This window comes from Eptatretus burgeri, chromosome 7 (assembly GCF_056783735.1).
Source record: "Eptatretus burgeri isolate ZD-2024b chromosome 7, Ebu_testis_v1, whole genome shotgun sequence".
Lineage (NCBI taxonomy): Eukaryota > Metazoa > Chordata > Myxini > Myxiniformes > Myxinidae > Eptatretus > Eptatretus burgeri.
The window spans coordinates 33,056,452-33,078,112 of NC_140967.1; the positions used below are offsets into that span (position 1 = coordinate 33,056,452).

At 40.9% G+C, this 21,661-nt stretch overlaps 2 protein-coding genes across 15 annotated transcripts in view; one reads left to right on the forward strand and one right to left on the reverse strand.

Annotated features, from left to right (window-relative positions):
* Nucleotides 1-21,661, reverse strand: part of LOC147022980 (uncharacterized) — a 268,630-nt gene that overhangs the window by 111,936 nt on the left and 135,033 nt on the right. Inside the window, exon 3 of one of the 7 annotated variants that reach the window (XR_015059980.1) lies at nt 4,470-4,587. The exons of the other annotated variants lie outside the window; for them this stretch is intronic. The gene's annotated coding sequence lies outside the window, so the exon portion shown is untranslated. The remainder of the gene's footprint in view (nt 1-4,469; nt 4,588-21,661) is intronic. 7 annotated transcript variants of the gene reach the window in all.
* The window catches only part of LOC147022981 (uncharacterized), a 140,995-nt gene that overhangs the window by 95,570 nt on the left and 23,764 nt on the right, over nt 1-21,661 (forward strand). For 4 of the 8 annotated variants that reach the window (XR_015059975.1, XR_015059976.1, XM_085887980.1 and 1 more), the window contains one exon: nt 4,665-4,782. The exons of 1 other annotated variant lie outside the window; for it this stretch is intronic. Coding sequence is in view for 5 of the 7 variants with exons in the window: in XM_085887980.1 (XP_085744106.1) it covers nt 4,665-4,782 (118 nt within the window). In the remaining 2 variants the exon portion in view is untranslated. Of the gene's footprint in view, nt 1-4,664; nt 4,783-18,690; nt 18,884-21,661 lie in introns of those variants that run through there. 3 more of the 8 variants (XM_085887983.1, XM_085887985.1, XM_085887984.1) reach the window with 3 other exon arrangements.

A 21,661-nucleotide genomic window follows, 5' to 3' on the forward strand; every position in this document is an offset into this window, starting at 1 on the left:
GTAATTATGAAGTAGTAAACATTTAAACACACAATTAACATAACTTCACTGTGTCTACTTCATTATGGAAGTGTGATTAAGAAATAGTAAAAATTTAAAGTTGATATTTCTCATAGTGCACACCCGTTACCAAGTACTTGAAGAGCGCTCGCCAAGTAGCTTAAGCACTCAAGCAAGCACTCCATTTGAAACCGTTGATATGGAACGGCTGTCTTGGCAAGCTCTTGCTAGCTGCTTGTAACTGAACACACCTGACCCCAGTTGTGCAGCTTTGGTAATTCCATTCTTACACAGATGGAATGATTGAAAGATATCTTGACCAATCGAAACTCAATGAAACTACAGACTCAAGAATACAAGCACCAAGAACATGTGTCTCAATGCTGTGGGTCTGTTTGTGTATGTCAAGTAAAGCCAGTGATACAGCTCTGGGACAGGCTTGGGACAATAAACAACAACAATAAGATGAGTGGTTACGACGGTAGGTGGATCTAAATTAAATAATATACACTATAAAATTACAACCCGTGGTCATTTACAAATATGCTTTATAAACAAATATGGTAAAATTTTTGAAATAATTTAGTATTAGCCATAGTTTGCTGACCCCTGGATTAACTGTTTGGTTGGTTTCTTTCCCATGCGTAATGATGTTTCCTTCTTCTCGTGTTGTGTGTGATCCATTACCATGTCATGCATGATTCATTTCCATGCGCCGTAGACTGATATCATCAGATATCATGCATGCCCAAAGCCTGGTATTGGCTTAATGGCTAGGGTGGCTTGCTTAAGAAATGAAGGTCTTGTGGTCAGGGCCTTGTTTTTCCAGTTGAATTAACACCAGGTGGGTTGACAGCCTGTCATCCTTCTGAGGTTGGCAAAATGAGCACTCGCTTACTGGTAATAGGGTCATTGCATCAGCGGCAGACCTGTGCCCCCAGAAAATGGTGCAGCCAAGCAGCCACAGGCTGCATTTGAATCGATACTAATAAATGTCAGTGTCAGTGTGTCTCCTCCAGAACTCAAAAACATGAAACTTAGCAGCTTGAAACTTTGCATGCATACTAAGAAAACTCTGAGGAAATGCATGATTGAAGATTGGATGTTTGGGTTAATTAAAATACCACTTTTGAAGATGATTAACAGCCTTATTTAATTATATCCTTTATCAGGCGAATCCTCGGTCACCACTCTCTATGGGGTGTAAAGACGTATCCTAGGTAACCTCGCTGGGGGTCTGAAGCCGCCATGTTTTTTTGGACTTCTCAACCATGCCTTGACTTGGAACAGACCGCAATGATTTCTTCAGGATAAGGATTTTTTTTCTTCACTTTCCTCACTCTTATTATATCAAAAGCCTGTTCATCATAGCTGTGAATTGCTGCACACATTGCAATGCTTATAAACGTCCAGAGACGTCAGCATTCGTTGCTTTATTTCATTTTCGCACATGCGATCGCCACGAGTATCTCTTAACCGAAGTAGAATGATGAAATTTAACCTCCAGAATCGAACTTACAAGCAGTTCCAACTCCTAAAAAAAAGTGTTCATTTGTACCAAGTGCCAAGTGAGCCGTTTCTTGTCAACCGTTTCATTGGAGTGCTTAAGCCAGTGCTCTACAATACTTGCATTGCCACTGAATAATGTACATCGATCGACGTGAACAAAGTTTAGGGGTCACTCGCATGTTTTTAGCCAAGTGTTGTCCTGCGGTGAAAGAGGCGGTGCCTGACTCACTGAAAATGTGACATTTTATTTTTCATGACTTTTCCCCTTTTTGTACGATCTTCCATTACACGACCCATCACTTTGGGCATAGATAAATACTAATAAAAATTAAACGCTTTAAAAGTTTCTTCAACCGTTTTGCTTTGTGCACATTTAAGTTTCAATGGTGATACTGTGGTTCTATAGCGGAGGGAGGAGGAGATTGGGACCATACTCTGTTGCAGAGCGTTGGTGCTGCCGTAGCAGTCTCCTTGGCTATTGGGCACAATCCTGGACGGGTCGCCATTCCGACACAGGGTACCAGTCAGCTGGCACTCATTTTGCCAACCTCGGAAGGATGATGGGTTGAGTTAACCCCACCTGGTATTAATTCAACAGCTGAGGGGAATTTGAACTCAGGACCCGAGGATCCAAAGCCCATCACCCAAGCTATTAAGCCAACACCAGGCATACTTCGTTCACTCTCGCGTGGCGAGATTTACTGCGTGGCCGTACGTGCAAAAAATTTTTTTTTAAATCTTTCAAACAACCACACAGGCCATTCCTTCATTCTCGTAAACGACGACTGGATTGGGGCATTGTGTTTATAAATGTGCATAAGAAATCGACAAATTATTAGAATACAGTAAGTCATCACTATCCAGAAGTCCGTACGTTGTAACCCGTAATGGGGAACGCACTCTAACTTCGCCATAACTTGGGAACCACTTGTCCAATTAATTTCAAACCTTGAAAAGGTAAACAAACAGAGATTGCTGGAATTATGGATAGAACATAGATATTTTCGGTGCAAAACGCCAAGCAACGTGTCCTGTAATTGGTAACTGAGGATCTCTTCCCCAACGCCCATGCCTAAGCAGCAACGTGTCCTGTCATTGGTTTGGTAAATAAATGGCCATAACTTGGGAAACACTCGGGAAACAGCTGAAATGGATGAAGAAGAACGATATCAAACCTTGAAAAGGCACATACTCAGGTCCCCAGCGTCAATTGTGACGTCATATCAAACGAAGAAGAAGAATTGTGATGTCATGGCACCGTGTCCTGTCATTGGTTTGGTAAATAAATGGCCATAACTTGGGAACCACTTGTCCGATTAATATCAAACCTTGAAAAGGCACATCCACAGGGCCCCAGCAATATACCTGGCAAGTTTCAATTAGATCGGACCAGTGGTTGTCGAGAAACAGCGGTCACAGACAGACAGACACACATAGATTGCTGGAATTATAGATAGATATGCTTTGTTACAATTTTATCATTCTTTTTGTTATTGCCCTCACCGAAGGAGAGGGTATTACATTTGGGTCTGTTTGTTTGTCCGCACAGAATGTTCGTGTTTTTCTCCGCCACCACTTGTCGGATCGAGACGAAATTTTCACCATTGGTGTGACTACTCATGCGGAATTTTTATTGATAATTATGACGTCATAGGTCACGTGGTGTGGCAGCCATTTTGGAAAAACGGAAAAACATTTGGACCTCTGTATCTCTGAAACCGCACCAAGAAAAAAAAATTGAAACCGCACATGGCAAGCGCTCCTCGTGGGGAAGGAGATTGCTTTCTTTATGACGTCAAAGGTGCCTTAGTTATGACGTCATTATTGCACATGTAGAACGCCACATCCGATAAGTATTAAAAAATTTTGAGGGTCATCTCGGGATGAAATTGTCCAAAGAAAAAAGTTTGAAGTCATCAGTCACGTGATTCGGCAGCCATATTGTTTTTTTTTTTAAATACCTTCAAAAATCTTCTTCTCTGAAGTGGCTGAACAGATCGAGGCGAAACCTTACATGTATGACCGCCTGTCCATGAGGAACAAAAGGTTCACATCTATGATGTCATCGGTCACCTGCTTTGACAGCCAAATTGGATTTACCATAAACCTATAAAAATACACCACTCAAAAGAAGTCCTGGCGAGGGTTTGCAATCTATGATCGCTCTTTTTCTTGTTTACTTTTCAATGACATTTCTGTGTATCACACTCCATATCAGAAAACTCCAATAGAACTGCACAGAAAACATCCCCCCCCCCCCCACACACACACACACACACACACACACACACACACACACACACACACACACACACACACACACACACACACACACACACACACACACACACACACACACACACACACACACACACACACACACACACACACACGCACGCACGCACGCACACCTCTTCCATTTATAGTAGATATACTTATGTGTTCATATTGTGGGCACAGACATTTGTTTGTGTTTTTCCATATATTAAAAAAGTGATTCTTTACTATTGAGGGATGGGGCCAAAAACGATATATTGCAATATATTTCAAAAAAGTTGTGAACGGATTATGACAAAACTTTGTGGATGAGTTGGGTGTATGACAAGAACAAACCGATTCGATTTTTTTTTGGTCAGGATACAGATCCGGCCTTTTAGTGGGACACAAAACGTAAACTGTTCAGCCTGGCAGAGGTATGCGCTCGACTGAGTGCCATTCTAGTTCTGTTATATTCTGGTCTGTTCGATGTTGTAGCTCTTCCCCAAGCCTCAACTTCATATACAAAAAAGAGCCAGCTGATTAACTTTTTGAGATATCCTGGTCACAGACAAACAAACAGTGGTGAAAACACAACCTCCATGTACCTTCAGTGGTGGAGGTAAATATGCAATTTGGTGTCTGTCTGTTTGTCTGACTGCGATATATTCGGTCATTACTTATCCATTGTCAACCAAACTTACCAGTGGGATGAGAGGTCACACGACTGAAGTTGTCGCGATTTAGTTTGCCCCCTTCCACCTTGCAAAACTCCGTATTAAGGTGCACAAGTAGATTATCATGTCATGTCGTCGGGCATATCTACAGGAAGTAAAAATTATTATAAGCACAAACAATTCAGTCACTTCTGTCCAACGTACGAATACCTTTTTCCACAGAGGCCACTAAACTGGAAGAAGTTAGGAGGAAACCCGACATGCCTAAGGCATTCTATATACTTATCGTGTCTCCCACAGATGAACAGATCAAAGTCATCTCGACTTGCTCGGCCTCCAGGTAAGCGGCAATGATATTTTGCTAATAAATGTGCTTAAATGAGTCTTTACGCATGAATGATTTATCCCATTACCTGTATGATTTTTCTCGATATAATCATATTATATGTGGACTGTGTCGGGATTTTTTTTTTATAACTTATATATTGGGGCCTCATCTGCGATTTCTCCCAGCCATGGTTTCAAGTGTGATGTGGGATATTGCCACCACTGCCTTTGCGGCCCAATTGTGACCTTTATTTGATGCATAATCACGTTCTTAATGATCGTTTCACATTGCTCAGTACTCGCCTGAGGGATTTTTAAAAAGAAAATTGGACATACTTACACATGGGCAGTGTGTCGAGGTCACTGGCCGGCACACCTATTGGAAGTAAAAATTATTATAACCAGTTGTCCAATTCTGTGAGGTCGTGACCGACTTCTGGTGACATTCATGATCAGATTTCTCCAAACATCCCTATCCTGCATCGCTTTCTGAAGCTCCGGCAGACACAGCTTGGTTGCAGCCTTTACCCCATCCATCAGGCATAAACAAGGTTTACCTCTTCATCCTCTTCCCTCAACCATACCCAGCATGGTTGACTTATCCAGACTTTCGTTTTCTGCATGCATGATGTGTCCAAAGTATGACAGTTTCTGTTTTAGCATCAGTTTTTTTAAATGTACATGGTGGTCTAATTTCTTCAAGGACTGATCTGTTTGTTTTTATTGCAATCCATGGAATTAAAATTCATCATTAGACCCTATTAAAACTCCTAGACCTTTAAAATCCCTGAAAACCCTTTAGGACCCCAAAGACCATTTTGAACCTTTATAATACAGACACTTTAAAACCCTTAAGACCATGAAGACCATATAGAACCCATTAGACCTTCTATCTGAGGACATTCTGCAGTAACAGTCGAGGGTCACCAGCCATAATCAAAAGCCCCCCCCCCCCCCGCATTGGTAAACCACCTCAGTACCAACTTAAGATGTGCAAGATATAATTAATTAATAATTTTCTCTTCTTTTTTTTTCATGTTCTGCTCATCTTAGTTGGTAGCATAGCGAAAGGTCCTGCGTGGCATATAAAAAGTTCCACGTGGCAAAGAGGCAAGTCCCATGTGGTGAAGAGAAAATCGTGTCCATGACAACAATTTCACCCCCATTTTCATGAAATGGGATTTTTTTTGTGATTTTATTGTTGCCAAACCTCAAGATTAAAAAAAAAAAACATCAGATTGAATCTTACACAGCTTATGTGTATGAATGTGCAGTATACGTGTATAAAATCTGGTCTAAATTGGTGAAAGGTCAAGCTCAATGGCAATGTCAATGCTATTCAAAACATTTAAAACACCTCTAAGGCAGCAAATAGAAAATGTATCAACCGAATTTGTTATGCACAACATCCCATCATGTGAAACACTTGATAGGTCAAATTTTCCAAATCGCAAAATTGCTGTTTCCATGGCAACTATCGTTTATTTGGATTTCGCAAGTATCGTGCTGCGCACGATATTTTTCTTGTTTGTGTGTTTCTTTTTCTGTGAGCAGCATATCTCAAAAGGTGGTGGCCTGATTCAGACGAAAATTGGTGGACAGGTTGGGTGTGTGACAAGAGACTTGTATGAGATATATCGCTGAAGGGGTGGGGGTCAGGGAGTTCCCTATGTAGACACCCCTCAAAATAATTTACTACATGAGGACGTCATTGGCATCCAGATCGGGATAAATAGAGTCAAACGAGAAGGGCACTCGGTGGAGCATATATCTTCGCCAAGCTGAACAGTTTACATTTTGTATCCCAGCGATTGGTCGGATCTGGATCTGGACCTGAATCGAAAATCGAATCGGCTTGTTCTTGTCACCTAACCAACTCGTCCACCTAATTTTGTCATAACTCGTCCACAACTTTTGAAATATAGTGCTATATGTCGTTTTTGGCCTCACCTCTCGATGGTGAAGAATCACTTTAAAATTAAAAAAATTATCGTATCCACGTCCAGATTCAGATCTTCACCAAAATTGAATCAATTCTTCCTTGTCACACCCAACATGTCCACCTAGTTTCATCCAAATCCATCCACAACTTTTTGAGATATCGTGCTATATATATATATCGTTTTTGGCCCTATCTCTCAATGGTGAAGAATCACTTTAAGAATCCTAGTATCTGGATCCGTAGCGGATCTTCACCAAAATCTCCTCAATTTGTCCTTGGCTCACACGCACACAACCTGTTCACCAAATTTAATCTGAATCCGTTCACAATTTTTAGACAGGTGCATATTGGGCTTTATTACACCTTACTAATAATTTTTATTCAATATACTGTATGATTACATTTTTTTGCGGTCCCTCATCGTGATTAACACTCGACCCAAACAAAGCCAATGGAAATCTGACGCAACAATGCCGGACTGTATATAATAAGATTTAAGTTCAGCACCCTAAGAGCTGTCTCGCCCACCTTTATTTATATCTGATGAAAATGACTTGTTGGCCTGTGCAATCAGCAGAGGCATTCAGGCGTAATGTGTGGCGGCCTTATCCATAAGACCAAGATGGCGGCCTTATCATTTTCTCTGGGCACTACGGTGGGTGAAGTCGAGCGAGATGTGGGTGTGATCAGCAGCTGTCTGACCAATGGGTGCACGTTTCAAAAATCGACCACCAATAAGAAACCCAGAAACAACAACAGCAATGCGAAGCTCTTGTAGACCTGTGACATGTCACAAACAAAAATGAAAAAACATGGAGGGATGGAATCCCCAAAAAACAACCAAACAAGGAAGGAAGGAATGACAAGGTAGGATTGACACCACAACACAACACTACATTCCTTTTATGGATTACCATCATGACATCTTTTGACATTTTTGTTATAGGTGGCAATTGTAACAATTGAATGAAGAAGTCTATGTTTGGGGTATTTGTCGATTTGTTGCGTCGGTTGGTGTAATTCTGTATTTTGTTTGTTGTGGAATTGAGATGGAAAAATGTCAAAAGATGTCGTGATGGCAATCCATAAAAGGATTGTGGTGTTGTATTGTGGTGTCCCTCCTACCTTGTCATTCCTTTCTTCCTTGTTTGGTTGCTTTTTGGGGATTCCATCCCTCTATGTTTTTCTGATATATATATATATATATATATATATATATATATATATATATATATATATATATATAGCCAGATTTCTCCATCCATCCCTCTGCCTATCACATTCTTTTCAGTGTCACGTTTAGCATTATTACGTTTGCATTAGGCTAGTTTTAGGCTATGTAGCAAAAGGCTAGTCCTCTGCAGACATACGCATCATCCAGCACTCAACCTGTCCCGTCGCTTCGCTGGTGGCATGTGGATCCCCATAACCCATACATTTGACGTCTGCAGGGGACAGGCTGAATGCCAGACACCCGATGTTAGGATGATGGATTGAGTAAGATCGTAGAGTGGGCCTTTACAATGGTATATTATTCATCCATCCCTCCATTGGGACCATACTCTGTGCAGAGCGTTGATGCTGCTTAAGCAGTCTCCTTGGCTATTGGGCACAATCCTGGATGGGTCGCCACTCCGACACAGTATACCAGCAAGCTGGTACTCATTTTTTCAACCTCGGAAGGATGACTGGCAGAATCAACCCCATCCATCCATCCATCCATCGGGAGCATACTCTGTGCAGAGCGTTGGTGCTACTTAAGCAGTCTCCTTGGCTATTGGGCACAATCCTGGACGGGTCACCACTCCGACACAGTATACCAGCATGCTGGCACTCATTTTGCCGACCTCGGAAGGATGACAGGCAGAGTTAACCCCACCTGGTATTAATTCAACAGGCGAGCGGGATGTGAACTCAGGATCCTTGGATTCCAATCACACCACCCTAACCATTAAGCCAACACCAGGCACAGAGTCAACCCCACCTGGTATTAATTCAATAGCTGAGGGGGATTTGGACTCGGGATCCTGGGATCCCAAGCCCACCACCCTAACCATTAAGCCAACACCAGGCAGATATTATTTATGACTCAATGAGAATTGCATTCGGCAACTTGAATAAGTGCATGTATTACTAAAATTAATGCTTGGTTATTAGAGGTAAAGAAAATGTTTCTGGAATAAAAAAAAATGCAAATATTGACTGTCAGTAAACCATTACTGTAGTGTAGAATGTATAAGTTAGGTTGTTCAATGAGTATCAGCAAAGCAGCAGGTTCAATACCAGTATTAATAATAAATAGACCGAAGTCGATGGTATGCCAGTGTAAATCCCAACGCTTCCATCGAAAGTAAAGTTCCACCAGGAATGACCCAACATCAAATTATGAGTTTAAAAAAAAATCTTCTGTTTTGACCTCTGTGATCCCAAGTCCCCAACCCTTGGAGAACCAACCGGGAGTCAAATCCAAAAATTAGTTGCATATTTAATGCGTCGCCCATGATTGATTGCATATACCGTACAAATTAAGTTTCATTAAAAAATGTTTAAAATGTGTGCGTAATTGCAATTTCCCGTACTGCATTTGACCTTTTGGCCTAATCTCAAGACCCCAGGGGTCAAGTCCGGTCAGGTCAGGTGTGGGAGCATACGCCAGAGGAGAGTGTTGCTGCTTCCACTTTTTGCCGGTACTCCAGGAGCCTCCATCTCACCCAGGCAGATGCCCAGCCCATCCCCATCTCCTTGAGATGCCGATCAACCTTTTGCAACAACGAGGCATGTGGTCAACCCATTGGCCTCCTCCAATCACGACGCTCCCTCGCTGAGCGAATCTGGAAAGCAGGATCAGCATCAGGAAAAACGAACCACATGTCCATACAGCCACAGCTGATGCTCACAGACTATAGAGGTACCAAATCTCATCTGGGTCTCTCTCAGCAACTGCTCGGCAGACACAAATTCTGACCAGCGATAGCCAAGAATTCTTCAAATCCAATTCTTTACGGAGATCAATGTAGGCTGCGAGCAGCCGCTGCCGAAACTTTCGTCTGCGTTCGGTGAGGACCCAAAGAGCAAGGATATGGTCAATCGTTGACCTATTTGGTGTAAAGCCTGTCTTTCTGTCTTCCACCATCTCCTCTCCGGCCTCACTGCTCCCCCCCCCCTTGCTCTGTCTACGATCTGTCCACCCACATTTCCACAGGGCACTCAAGGTCCACCAGCACTCCATCTGGTAAAACTACCAAAATGAAGAATCACTGCTCCCCTTCACTACTTCATTCACCTTTTTTTTTCCTGTCTTTGGAACAAACTCCCACATTCTCTTCAATCACATTCTTCCTTCAAGGTCTTCAAAACAGCTGTTCACCACCATTTCTTATTTTCCCCCATTCAAAACCATGATCTTTTCTACCCCTGATAATCCACCCTAAACCCACCTCCTTCAAATTCCCTGCTTTCCTTCCTGAAAGTCCCTGTATTGTCCATCTTGTTTACCTGACCCATTCCCTCTCCCTTCCACAGATCTCCTAATATCTGTTCCCCACTGTTTTGTGCTTTGCTCTCCCATCCCTCTTCTCTCCTGCTCCCTTTGTTACTGTATATATTATATATTACTTTGCCTCGACATTGTATATTTGAAAAAAAAAGAAGCCTGAATGCTCTGGGTGCTAGTGCTCAAGCAGATGGTGGCGAACCCTATCAATAATTATCCGAGCAAAGACCTTGCCTGGCACTGAGAGCAGCATCACCCTCAGGCACCATAAGTCCATGACTTCTTGCAAAGTCAAGTAACTTAGTTCGATCCGCCCGTCCGGAGCATTGGTGCTGCCTCAGCAGTCTTCTTGGCTATTGGACACGATCCTGGAAAGGTCGCCACTCCAAAACAGGACACCAGCATGCTGGCACTCATTTTTCCGACCTCAGAAGGATGACAGGCCGAGTTAACCCCACCTGGTATGAATTCAACAGCTGAGCGGGATTTGATCTCAGGATGCTAGGAATCCCAAGCCCACCACTCTAACCATTAAGCCAACACCAGACATGTACCAATACATGGAATGATGAAGAAGGAGAAGAAGAAGAAGAAGAAGAAGAAGAAGAAGAAGGAGGAGAAGAAGGAGGAGAAGGAGAAGAAGAAGAAGAAGAAGAAGAAGGAGAAGGAGAAGGAGAAGAAGAATAATAATAATAGTGTGTGTGTGTGTGTGTGTGTGTGTGTGTGTGTGTGTGTGTGTGTGTGTGTGTGTGTGTGTGTGTGTGTGTGTGTGTGTGTGTGTGCGTGCGGCTCCTCCATAACTCCAAAACCATGAAACCTCATAGTCCAAAACTTTGCATGCATACCAAAGGAACTCCAAGGGAGTGCTTGAATGACAATTGAGTATTTGGGTAAATTTAAACACCCCTTTTGAAGATAATTAACAGAGTGCTCATCATTAAAAAAGCCTCACCAATATGGCGGCGTGCCATCTAAAAATGGTCATCACAGCATTAGACGGGAAGAGTCATTCATCAATGTGTGGTGCCATCCCTCGGATGGACATTAAAATGGCGTCCCATCTGCCCGCACGAGTTTGTGGATGTGAACGATCCCACAGTGTCCTTCGTGAAGAGTAGGCGAGCTATTGCCACCACCCTGGCAAAATTCCTGCCCGAACTCTAGTCTAACGTCAGGCCTGGCCAGCTGGTTCGTGAAAGACTTCGGCCAAGCTTCAACCCGACCAAAACCATAAGAATGTGGGAATAATTGTGGCCGTTCAAAAAACATGCATAATGTTTCAGCTGATCACATGGACCGTCGGAACGTAACCGTGTGATATAGTGATGTTGTCCAGCATATATTTCGATGTCCCACCCTCACTCCAGATTCAGCTTCATCAAAGGAAAGTGCACAGCCTTCTGTTTCATCCGTTGTGTTGTTTTCTGGACCTGGAAACACTCTTCCTCATACTTCAGGTACTCATAAACAGCCTGTATGTGATGAACCTTCTCTCTGGAGCTTTCATTTGCTTGTGCTGCCCTGTCCATCTGTCAGTGCACGATACCACAAAACTTACTAAGCTTCTCAGCACCACTGGTGCACACAGCCTTCTTGACTCAGGATTACAAGCTGACAGCACAGAAATCCATCAAGTTCTTTTCCTCGTATTACTGCCAATGGCAGCTCAGCAGCTGCAAATGCTGCCAATATCTGACAACCCATAAGGTCTCATTGCATAGAGATGGGGGAAGGTTGACAGTAATGAGGTCTCGATGAGTCAAAATCATATTTTTGTTTTTGCACTAGAAACGAAACGCAAATCATCGACCAACACTAACTCGTACGAGTAAAGCAAGAGTGAACTCTTTCTGAATCGAATGCTGTTTGACCGTAACACATTGGAAAAGAGGGTTTAAGAGTTGTAATAGATCAATCGTTTCAGCAATCGAGTGGCACCAATGAGCAGCAGACGAGCTAAATACAATTCCTGGGTATAATTAAGGGAATAATATAGAAGTTTACAGAAGTAATGTTGGCATTGTATTGAGCTTTCGTCAGGTCTTATTTAGAATACTTTGTTTTGTCCAAGTAATCACATCACAGGAAAAACAAATTGGCTTTGGAGTGAATTAAAAAAGTGGTGTAGCACTGCAGCTCTGCAAGAACAACTGGGTCAGGAGCATTGTGGGAGTGAAGAGGGTGGATAGAAGGAGGATGGTGTAACCGTGGGAGAAGATTGACGGAGAGTTGGTAAAAATCCTGCTGAAGTGGGCTGGACACTTGGTGCGGTCAGAGAAAGAGGGAATGGCAAAGAGGGTGGATAGGTTGAGAGAGCGAAGTAGGATGAAAAGACCGCGGTTGAGATGTGAAGATTGTGTGAGGAGGGATGTCAATAAGGTGGAGGTGGTTGAAGAGTGGAGAGATTTGGCTGAAGAAAAAGGAAAGTGGAGGAGTATCGTGTTCAGGGGAGGGCAGAAGATTGCTACCATTGGACATCATCCCTTGTAGAGGGAGGAGAAGAAGACATAGAATTGTTTCTGGAAATGAGAAATGTTTATAAAAGACGTTAAGGAAAGTTTATGCAGCATGTGTAACACCTTATTAGTGTCGCCTTGATGGAGATGCAAGACTATTGTTGTGTGTGTGTGTGTGTGTGTGTGTGTGTGTGTGTGTGTGTGTGTGTGTGTGTGTGTGTGTGTGTGTGTGTGTGTGTGTGTGTGTGTGTGTGTGTGTGTGTGTATCCATATCGATATATCTTAGATTTTAAAATGGTTTTCTCTGCAACTGCTTATCCAATCGATGCAAAACTTTAAACATAAGAGGGACTCCCTATGGAGAATATTTTAGTGATAACACTGACATTATAGGTCACATGGTATGGCAGCCATATTGGATTAAAGGGAAAAAATTGAACATCATTTCCTCCGAAACCGCTCAACGAAAAAAATTGAAACTTGGCATGTGTCATCAACTCCCCATGGGGTATGTAGGGTTATAAATGACGTCATCGGTGAAGTGGTATTCCACCCATAATTGGTTGAATCAAAATAATCCGAAAATCTGAAACTTCTGTTTTAGTATAGGCTCTGGGGGGGGGGGGTGTTTGTGTACATGACTCTTTTAGAGCGTCACCCTATTTTTTTTTGTTCTATATGCCAAGACCTTCAAAAAAAGTTTGGGTAAAACCTCCAGATCAAGTACATTTTCTCTGTAGGGTCCATCTTGGATTTGCAATTGGCTACCAGCAAACTATAATTGAACCAAAATGCCCAAATTGGGTTTAGATGGAATAAATCATTAGTAAATATCCATAAATTATTAATTTTGATTTACTTCAATTAATTATGCATTGCTTAACACATTTTAGCATGATTTATTCTCTTAAAACTTGGTTCACAGTAGAAAATGACCATATTTTACGTAATTTTAGTCAAAAAAAGCTTTCAACTTTAAATAAAAGTAGCTCAAAGTTTCATGGTCTCTGAATGACTTAATATTGTAAGTAGAGCTATAAAATTTGGCCAAAAGTTTCATGATGAAGTTCTCTGAGCAATTTAATCTTCATATTATCACAATGGGCAATGTGTGATGACCACAGAGCTCATTGTAAACCAAAGTCACCCCTACCCCCAAATGGCCACTTTTACGGCACTTCATCAAATTATATCTCCTCAACTAAATGGCATGGGAAGTTGATTTTTTTTGTCCTAAATATAGGTTATTGACCCCAAGGAATTCATTGATAAAATTTTGGTAGTTTTTGTAGTTGATCTACTTCGCATAATTCCAAAATTGCTGCCAAAATATTGAAAAAAGCTCATTGTAAACCAAAGTCACCCCTGCCCCCAAATGGCCACTTTTACAGTATTTCATCAAATGATGATATCTACTCAACTAAATGGCATGGGAAGTTGATTTTTGATACTACATGTATATATAGGTTTTTGACCACAAGAAATTCATTGGTTACATTTTTGGAGTTTTTGGAGTTTATCTACTTATTAATAATTCCAAAATTGCTGCCAAAATATTGAAAATTTGGAATGCAGAACAATATTCAAGATGAAACTCTAACTTAATATCCTTCCCACTCCCTCTAGCCTATCTATTAAAACAAGTCAAAAGCAACATTAATTTAAGAATCTTAATGTTTACACATTGAAATAAGTTCTGGTTTATGCACAACCATTAATACAGTGGTTCACATACATCAATACTATGAGTTACATACACATTGCTGCCAAATAGCTCAATATGTTCCTGACTTGTTGATATATTTTCTTGAATTATCACTCATCCAGCATTCAAGATAACTTGTTCTAAATGCTACATTACATATGCTACATACTGCTAGTACTAATATTATTGCACACACTTCATAATTTACTTCATACATACTTGTACCTGGATAGTTTTCTAGAAAACTACAGTAAACACACTGCATTCTAATACTCGTTACATGTACATTACTACAAACTAGCTCATAGAGTCCAGGTAAAATTGTTCTTATGTGTTGTTGATACATATTCTTGAATTATCACTCATCCAACATTCAAGATTTATAACATGGTCTAAGTACTACACTACCTACGCTACATACCGCGAGAACTAATATTGCTACATACACTACATAATACACATAAATCAACTGTAAGAATATAATGCAAAGCTCAAACAGTCATCTCCACATAAAGTTGCAGAATTCCCGAGAATCACATTAAGCAATTGGATTTTTTTATACACTAATATTAGTATTATACACTAATAGGAAATCACATATGGGGAATCATTTGGGTCACCTGATATTTGACCTTGAGTGAAGGATTCCAGGTCAAATAGACCCTCAACAGTGTTCCCTTTGTGAAAAAAATGTCCTTATCTTTCTAAAAAAAATGGTCTGATGGCTCAGTTACATATATGTGTTATGAATAAATGGGAAATAACATATGGAATCTTTTGGTTACATGGTGGTTGGCCTCGAACAATGGGGTCAAGGTCAAATGGACCCGAACAGCATTGTCATCACAGTATTACCTTTATCGAGGAAAAGCCCATATCATTCTAAACATGGTGTGATAGTTAGAAATAAAATATGGAAATCTTTTGGTACTTGACCTTGCCCCAGTATGTGGTTGTGCCCCAAGTTCCACTACATCTAATTAAGATGAGTGTCTCAATATAGTGACTGTAGGATTGAAGCATATGCACATCACTGTTTTAGACCATTAATTAAAGCTTCAATGTTAAATCATGTCTACTTTTCATTATTTTGGCAGTCATTTTGAGGAAAATCTTGGGATTATGCTAATTAGATCAGCTAAAAAAATACAAAAATGTTACCAATGAATTCCTTGGGGTCAATAACCTATAATTAGTATAAAAAATCAACTTTCCATGGCATTTAATTAAGGAGATATCATTATTTGATGAAATACCGCAAAAGTGGCCATTTGGGGGTAGGGGTGACTTTGGTTTACAATGAGCTCTGTGGTCATCACACATAGCCCCATTGTGAGAATATGAAAATGGAATTGCTCAGAGAACTTAATAATGAAACTTTTGGCCAAATTTTATAGCTCTACTTACAATATTAAGTCATTCAAAGACCATCAAACTTTGAGATACTTTCAAGTTGAAAGCTATTTTTGACTATTTTTGACTAAAATTACGTAAAATATGGTCATTTTCTACTGTGAACCAAGTTTTAAGAGAATAAATCATGCTAAAATGTGTTAAGCAATGCATACGTAATTGAAGTAAATCAAAATTAATAATTTATGGATGCTTAATAATGATTTATTCCATCTAACCCCAATACGGGCATTTTGGTTCAATTCTGGTTAGCTGGTAGCCAACTGCGAATCCAAGATGGACCCTACAGAGAAAACGTACTTGATCTGGAGGTGTTACCCAAACTTTTTTTGAAGGTCTTGGTATGTAGAACAAAAAAATTAAAGGTAACGCTCTAAAAGAGTCATGTACACAAACACCCCCCCCACCCCCCCAGAGCCAGGAGTATTATCTGATCTGAGTGAAGAATTAAATTTATGACCTTAAGAACTCATGTCAAGAACTATGTGGCATAATAAGTAGCATGGATGATATGAGTATATGGGCCATAATAGCAGTGGGCCATAATCGTAGTGTGTTCAGTTAACGATGGTATTTTTGTTCAGAATGAACGTGCGAGGCAAGACTATGTGCTCTGTGAGTGCCACTCATAGTGTGCATAGTCTTGCCTCGCGCATGAGTGAAATTTACTTTATTCGGGTTTAAACATCCTCATCACCTGGTTAACACCACCCTTAACAACCAGCACACTGAAATAAATTAGCGCAACGTGGTATACAAATACCTCCAGGTAAATAAACAGATCCATTAATCTTGGGTTTTCATGTATCCAGATGCAGGAAATATTTAACATTCATTATCACATGAAAAACTACGGTACAAAGAACAACAACAACAAATATACATATATATATATATATATATATATATATATACATATATATATATATATATATATATATATATATACATATAATATCCCTGTGTCGTAAGAGGCGACCAGGGTTGCGTCAGGAAGGGCATCTGGCGTAAAACATGTGCCAAATCACTATGCGGATCATAATCATGATCCGCTGTGGCGACCCCTAACGGGAGCAGCTGAAAGAAGAAGAGAGAAGATATATATATATATATATATATATATACATATAAATATATATTAAAACATGACTGAGGCTCATGAAAGAGCTAGAATGGAAGAATAGAAGGGAACAAAATGGAAAGGGTTAGTTTCAGGGCAATGATTCCAGGAGTGGTTGGCCATTGTCTTCTCTGCAGAAGTCATGGCAGGAATTTAGTCATAGTTCTGTTACTGATAATATATCTAATGCTGATATATTGTAATTCAAGTCTCAGTTGCTCCACAAATTGTTATCATTACTAACATTTGTCCCTGAGTCTGATCATCTGCACTTCATTTTGTAAACATCCTTTTCAAAATCTCTTACGATATCTGATTAGATGAGAAAATTCTTATGAGATTCACTTCAGATCACATCATAAATTTTTGTGTGGATCTATAGGCCTATCCAACCCATCCTGCATAGATTTATACTAATTCCCCTGCATAATTTATTACATAATTAAACCTCATTAATACTTTAACACACATATCCTGTTAACCAATAATTCATTTGCAAATTAATGAGGGATTAATAACATTCTATAGCAATGTGAAAGTACCTTGCGAATTCAATGTTTATGAATTTATTTGTAAGTATATCCCACTTAATAAGTATGAACAAACCTACAAATTGAAATACAAACTTTAATCCCAGTGTACATTTTCTCTTCTAGCTTTATACAAGTAGATAGCACAGACAGGATGAACTTCAGACTTGTTGTGCTGGTACATTGCATCATAGCAATCGGTCAACGTATCAATGATACCTGTTGATTTATGTGTGTGTGGTGAAGTAACTTGTGTTCACATATCAAGGGGTAAAGCTGCTCACATGATTTATAGCCAATAGCTGGTTGTCTGTTGAGACTGTTGAGAATCCGTAGCATAGCCAGAGAAATCATGCATTTGTCCGTCAACTGACTTAAATTGAATTGAGCGAGGAGAATTCACTCACCAGATCAGATTTTGCACCGGATCCAATATTGTGACAACATGCCACACACCTTCTTTTGTGTCAAATGCATTGCTGCATATAAAGTTAGCAGGTATATTGAAGCTAAGCTGTCTTTCATAACAATATCGTTATGATTAAGGAATCATAATAATAGAGATCCATCATTCTTGAATCTCCTTAAATCTCCCTTTCCTTCCGTCCTCTTACCCCATAAAATTAATAAAACACATGATGACGAGGTGCACCTTGTATGTCAGCAGTATCTTCTTAAATAATGTTACTTTGTGAAATAATTTTCAGTGTACTACAGTGTGATGGAGCATGTCATGTTGTACTTAAATGCAGTGAGAACACTACATGTGATACAGTAATCATACAGTTCATGGGGATGCCAAGTTTGATTCCAACTAAATCAGGATTTTCTGCAAAAGTCTCTCTGTCTTTCGAATTTCTTTTACAAATGTTTTAAAATGTTATTAATGTATTTATTAATAACAGCATAACATAAGATGAACAACAGTGGCATAATGGTTCATGTGTCTGGGAGGTCGCTGGTTTAAACCCTGGCTGAATCATAGCAAAAACTTTTAAAATGGTATGTACTGCTTCCTTGCTTAATATTGAGCATTTAAAAGGATCGAGCATGGACAAACAATGCTGGGAGGCAATGGCAAAACACCCAGTATAACCCTTGCGAAGAAACTGCTTTGGCAGCCCTAACACTCTGGAATGATTATGGTAAACCAAATCATCAAATTTAAGATGTGTACATTTGTGTGTACGTTACATTATAACCTTACATAAAATATGGACTGTTGTACTCATGTTAAATGTGGTCTTTTTTTTTCCTTCCAGCATTGCGAGGCTTCAGATTTCACAGTCAATCAAATTTGAACCATCTGAGAAAAAATATTCCAAAAAAGTGAGAGAACAAGATGTAAACGAAATAAATCTTCAAATGTTAAATATTCCTATGAACAGTCTAAAGATGTCACGATGACCTTTAGTCACTTGAGTGTACAACTTACGTGTCACATTAAATCGTGCAACACCATCCAATCGTTGAAATCCTCTAATCCAGTGATTGCAAGTCATTTTCACTCGACAGCAAAGATCTCATACCATTGGTGTACATAAAGATATCAAGTTTTATAGCTAAGGTGATACTAAAGGAGAGAATAATTGCTCCTCCAGTATTGGCTCAATTGGAGAAACGAGCCCTGTTTGGGAAAACAGCTGCTGAGCAATTTAAACATAAGCATCATTCCAAATAGTTGGAACTTTCAATGTAATTATACAAAAAAGTAGAAGATACCAGTTTCTGTTCCACAGCTGTTTTAAGGGCCGAAAGACTGAGCCTTTATAAGGGTAACGATACAGATGCATTTTTATCTATATAAATATTCTCAAGTGTTTATCATCTGATCGAGCGTACTCAGGCATTTTGCCTCTCGATGGCAGAAATAATCTACAGTGGTTGCCAGTCCTATTGTAGATCGCGGTGTTCGCTTGAACCGGTCTCCCCCCTAAGGCGGAGTGCACTTCATACCGTTCTGCAAGTATATTAGCAGTCGCTAATTCGTGCCTCATCTACCCGCTGCCATAGATGATTTTCTGACCTTGAATGGTTCAAATATCCCAGCAAGCTGGTACTCAATTTGCCGACCTCAGAAGGATGACAGGCTGAGTCAACCCCCTGGTGTGTATTAATTCAGTGGCCAACGTGGCTTGAACTCAGGACCCTTGGATCCCAAGCCGCTACCCTAACCACTGAGCCAACACCAGGCTTAGCCAACCCTAACCACTGAGCCAAGTGTTTATGTGCTTGCATTTGTGTTTGTTTGTGTATTTATTTGTGAATTTCTACATTATTCTTTTACGGCCGAACCATAGCACCGACAGGCCCCAAATTTTGGGTGTCAGTACTTCAGAATCTGGGTAAGGGTTTAAGCTACCACACACATTGGCCTTGTCATCCGCCTTGAGGCAAACAAAGGCCGCCATAAAGTGTACACTGATGAGCCAAAACATTATGACCACCTGCCTAATATGCTGTTGGTCCTCCGTGTGCCACCAAGACAGCGCTGACCCGCCGAGGCATGAACTCTACAAGACCCCTGAAGGTGTCCTGTGGTATCTGGCACCAAAACATTAGCAGCAGATCCTTCAAGTCCTGTAAGTTGTGAGGTGGAGCCGCCGTGGATCAGACTTGTCGGTCCAGCACATCCCACAGATGCTCAATCGGATTGAGATCTCGAGAATTTGGAGGCCAGGGCAACACCGTGAACACTTCATCATGTTGCTCAAACCATTACCGAACAATGTGTGCAGTGTGGCAGGGCGCATTATCCTGCTGAAAGAGGCCACTGCCATCAGGGAATACCATTGCCATGAAGGGGTATATCTGGTCTGCAACGATGTTTAGGTAGGTGACACGTGTCAAATTGACATCCACATAAATGGCTGGACCCAGGGTTTCCCAGCAGAACATTGCCCAGAGCATCACACTCCCTCCACCGGCTTATCATCTTCCCACAGTGCATCCTGGTACCATCACTTCCCCAGGTAAATGGCGCACACGTACACGGCCATCCACCTGATCTAAAAGAAAACGGGACTCATCGGACCAGGCGACCTTCTTCCACTGCTCCAACGTCCAGTTCCGATGCTCGCGTGCCCATTGTAGGCGCTTTCGACAGTGGACAGGGGTCATCATGGGCACTCTGACCGGTCTGCGGCTACGCAGCCCCATACGCAGCAGGGTGCGATGCATTGTGCATTTTGACACATTCCTCCCGTGACCACCGTTATAATTTTCTGTGACTTGTGCCACAGTAGACCTTCTGTCAGTTCAGACCAGATGGGATAGCCTTCGTTGCCCTCATGCATCGATGAGCCTTGGGTGCCCAACACCCTGTCGCCGGTTTGTGGTTTGTCCCTCCTCGGAATACTGTCAGTAGTGACTCACCACTGTTGACCGGGAGCACCCCACAAGCCTTGCCATTTCAGAGATGCTCTGACCCAGTCGTCTAGCCATAACAATTTGGCCCTTGTCAAAGTCGCTCAGGACTTTATTCCTGCCCATTTCTCCTGCATCCAACACATTAACTTCAAGAACTGACAGTTCACTTGCTGCCTAAGATATCTCACCCCTTGACAAGATTATCATTGTAACAAGATAATCAATGTTATTCACTTCACCCATCAGTGGTCATGATGCTTTGGCTCAGCAGTGTATATTGGGTTGTGAAGTCAGGCAGTGCTGCCACCAGCCCGCAGGAAAAAGATAACCACCATGAGGACAACAACTCCATAGCTTTTCAATGTCCAACAAGTCCCAAAACCACCGCCAGTAGCCCCTGCTAGTATACAGTAAAATCAAGTGACTCCAATCATGAGGGGGTGATACCAATCGCTTTTCCCATGTGCTAAGATCCTGTATGTATGCTGACCATGACCATCAATTGTGGTGTGCAACCCCTAAGACCATGAACCAGCAAAGTCGAACTTTTGTTCTGTTGAGTACAGACAGTTGCACCAATTCCTTGAAGCTATAGCTGAATGTCTTAATAACAAGGTTTTCCAAGACATTACAGCGAACAGAACTGAATCACATTTGCTAATGATTTAGGCAAAATGTGTGCCAGAGATGTGTTTCTGTACCATGTTATGGTTTTCATGTACACTATTCGTTTATTTATTTTTTCTTCCATTATAATGCAATAACTACTCGTACTACATTTCATACTATCAGAGCAAATTGGCCCAAATCTTCGTATTTACTCCATTACTTTCCCTCTGCTTGCTTAGGAAAGATTATCCATCA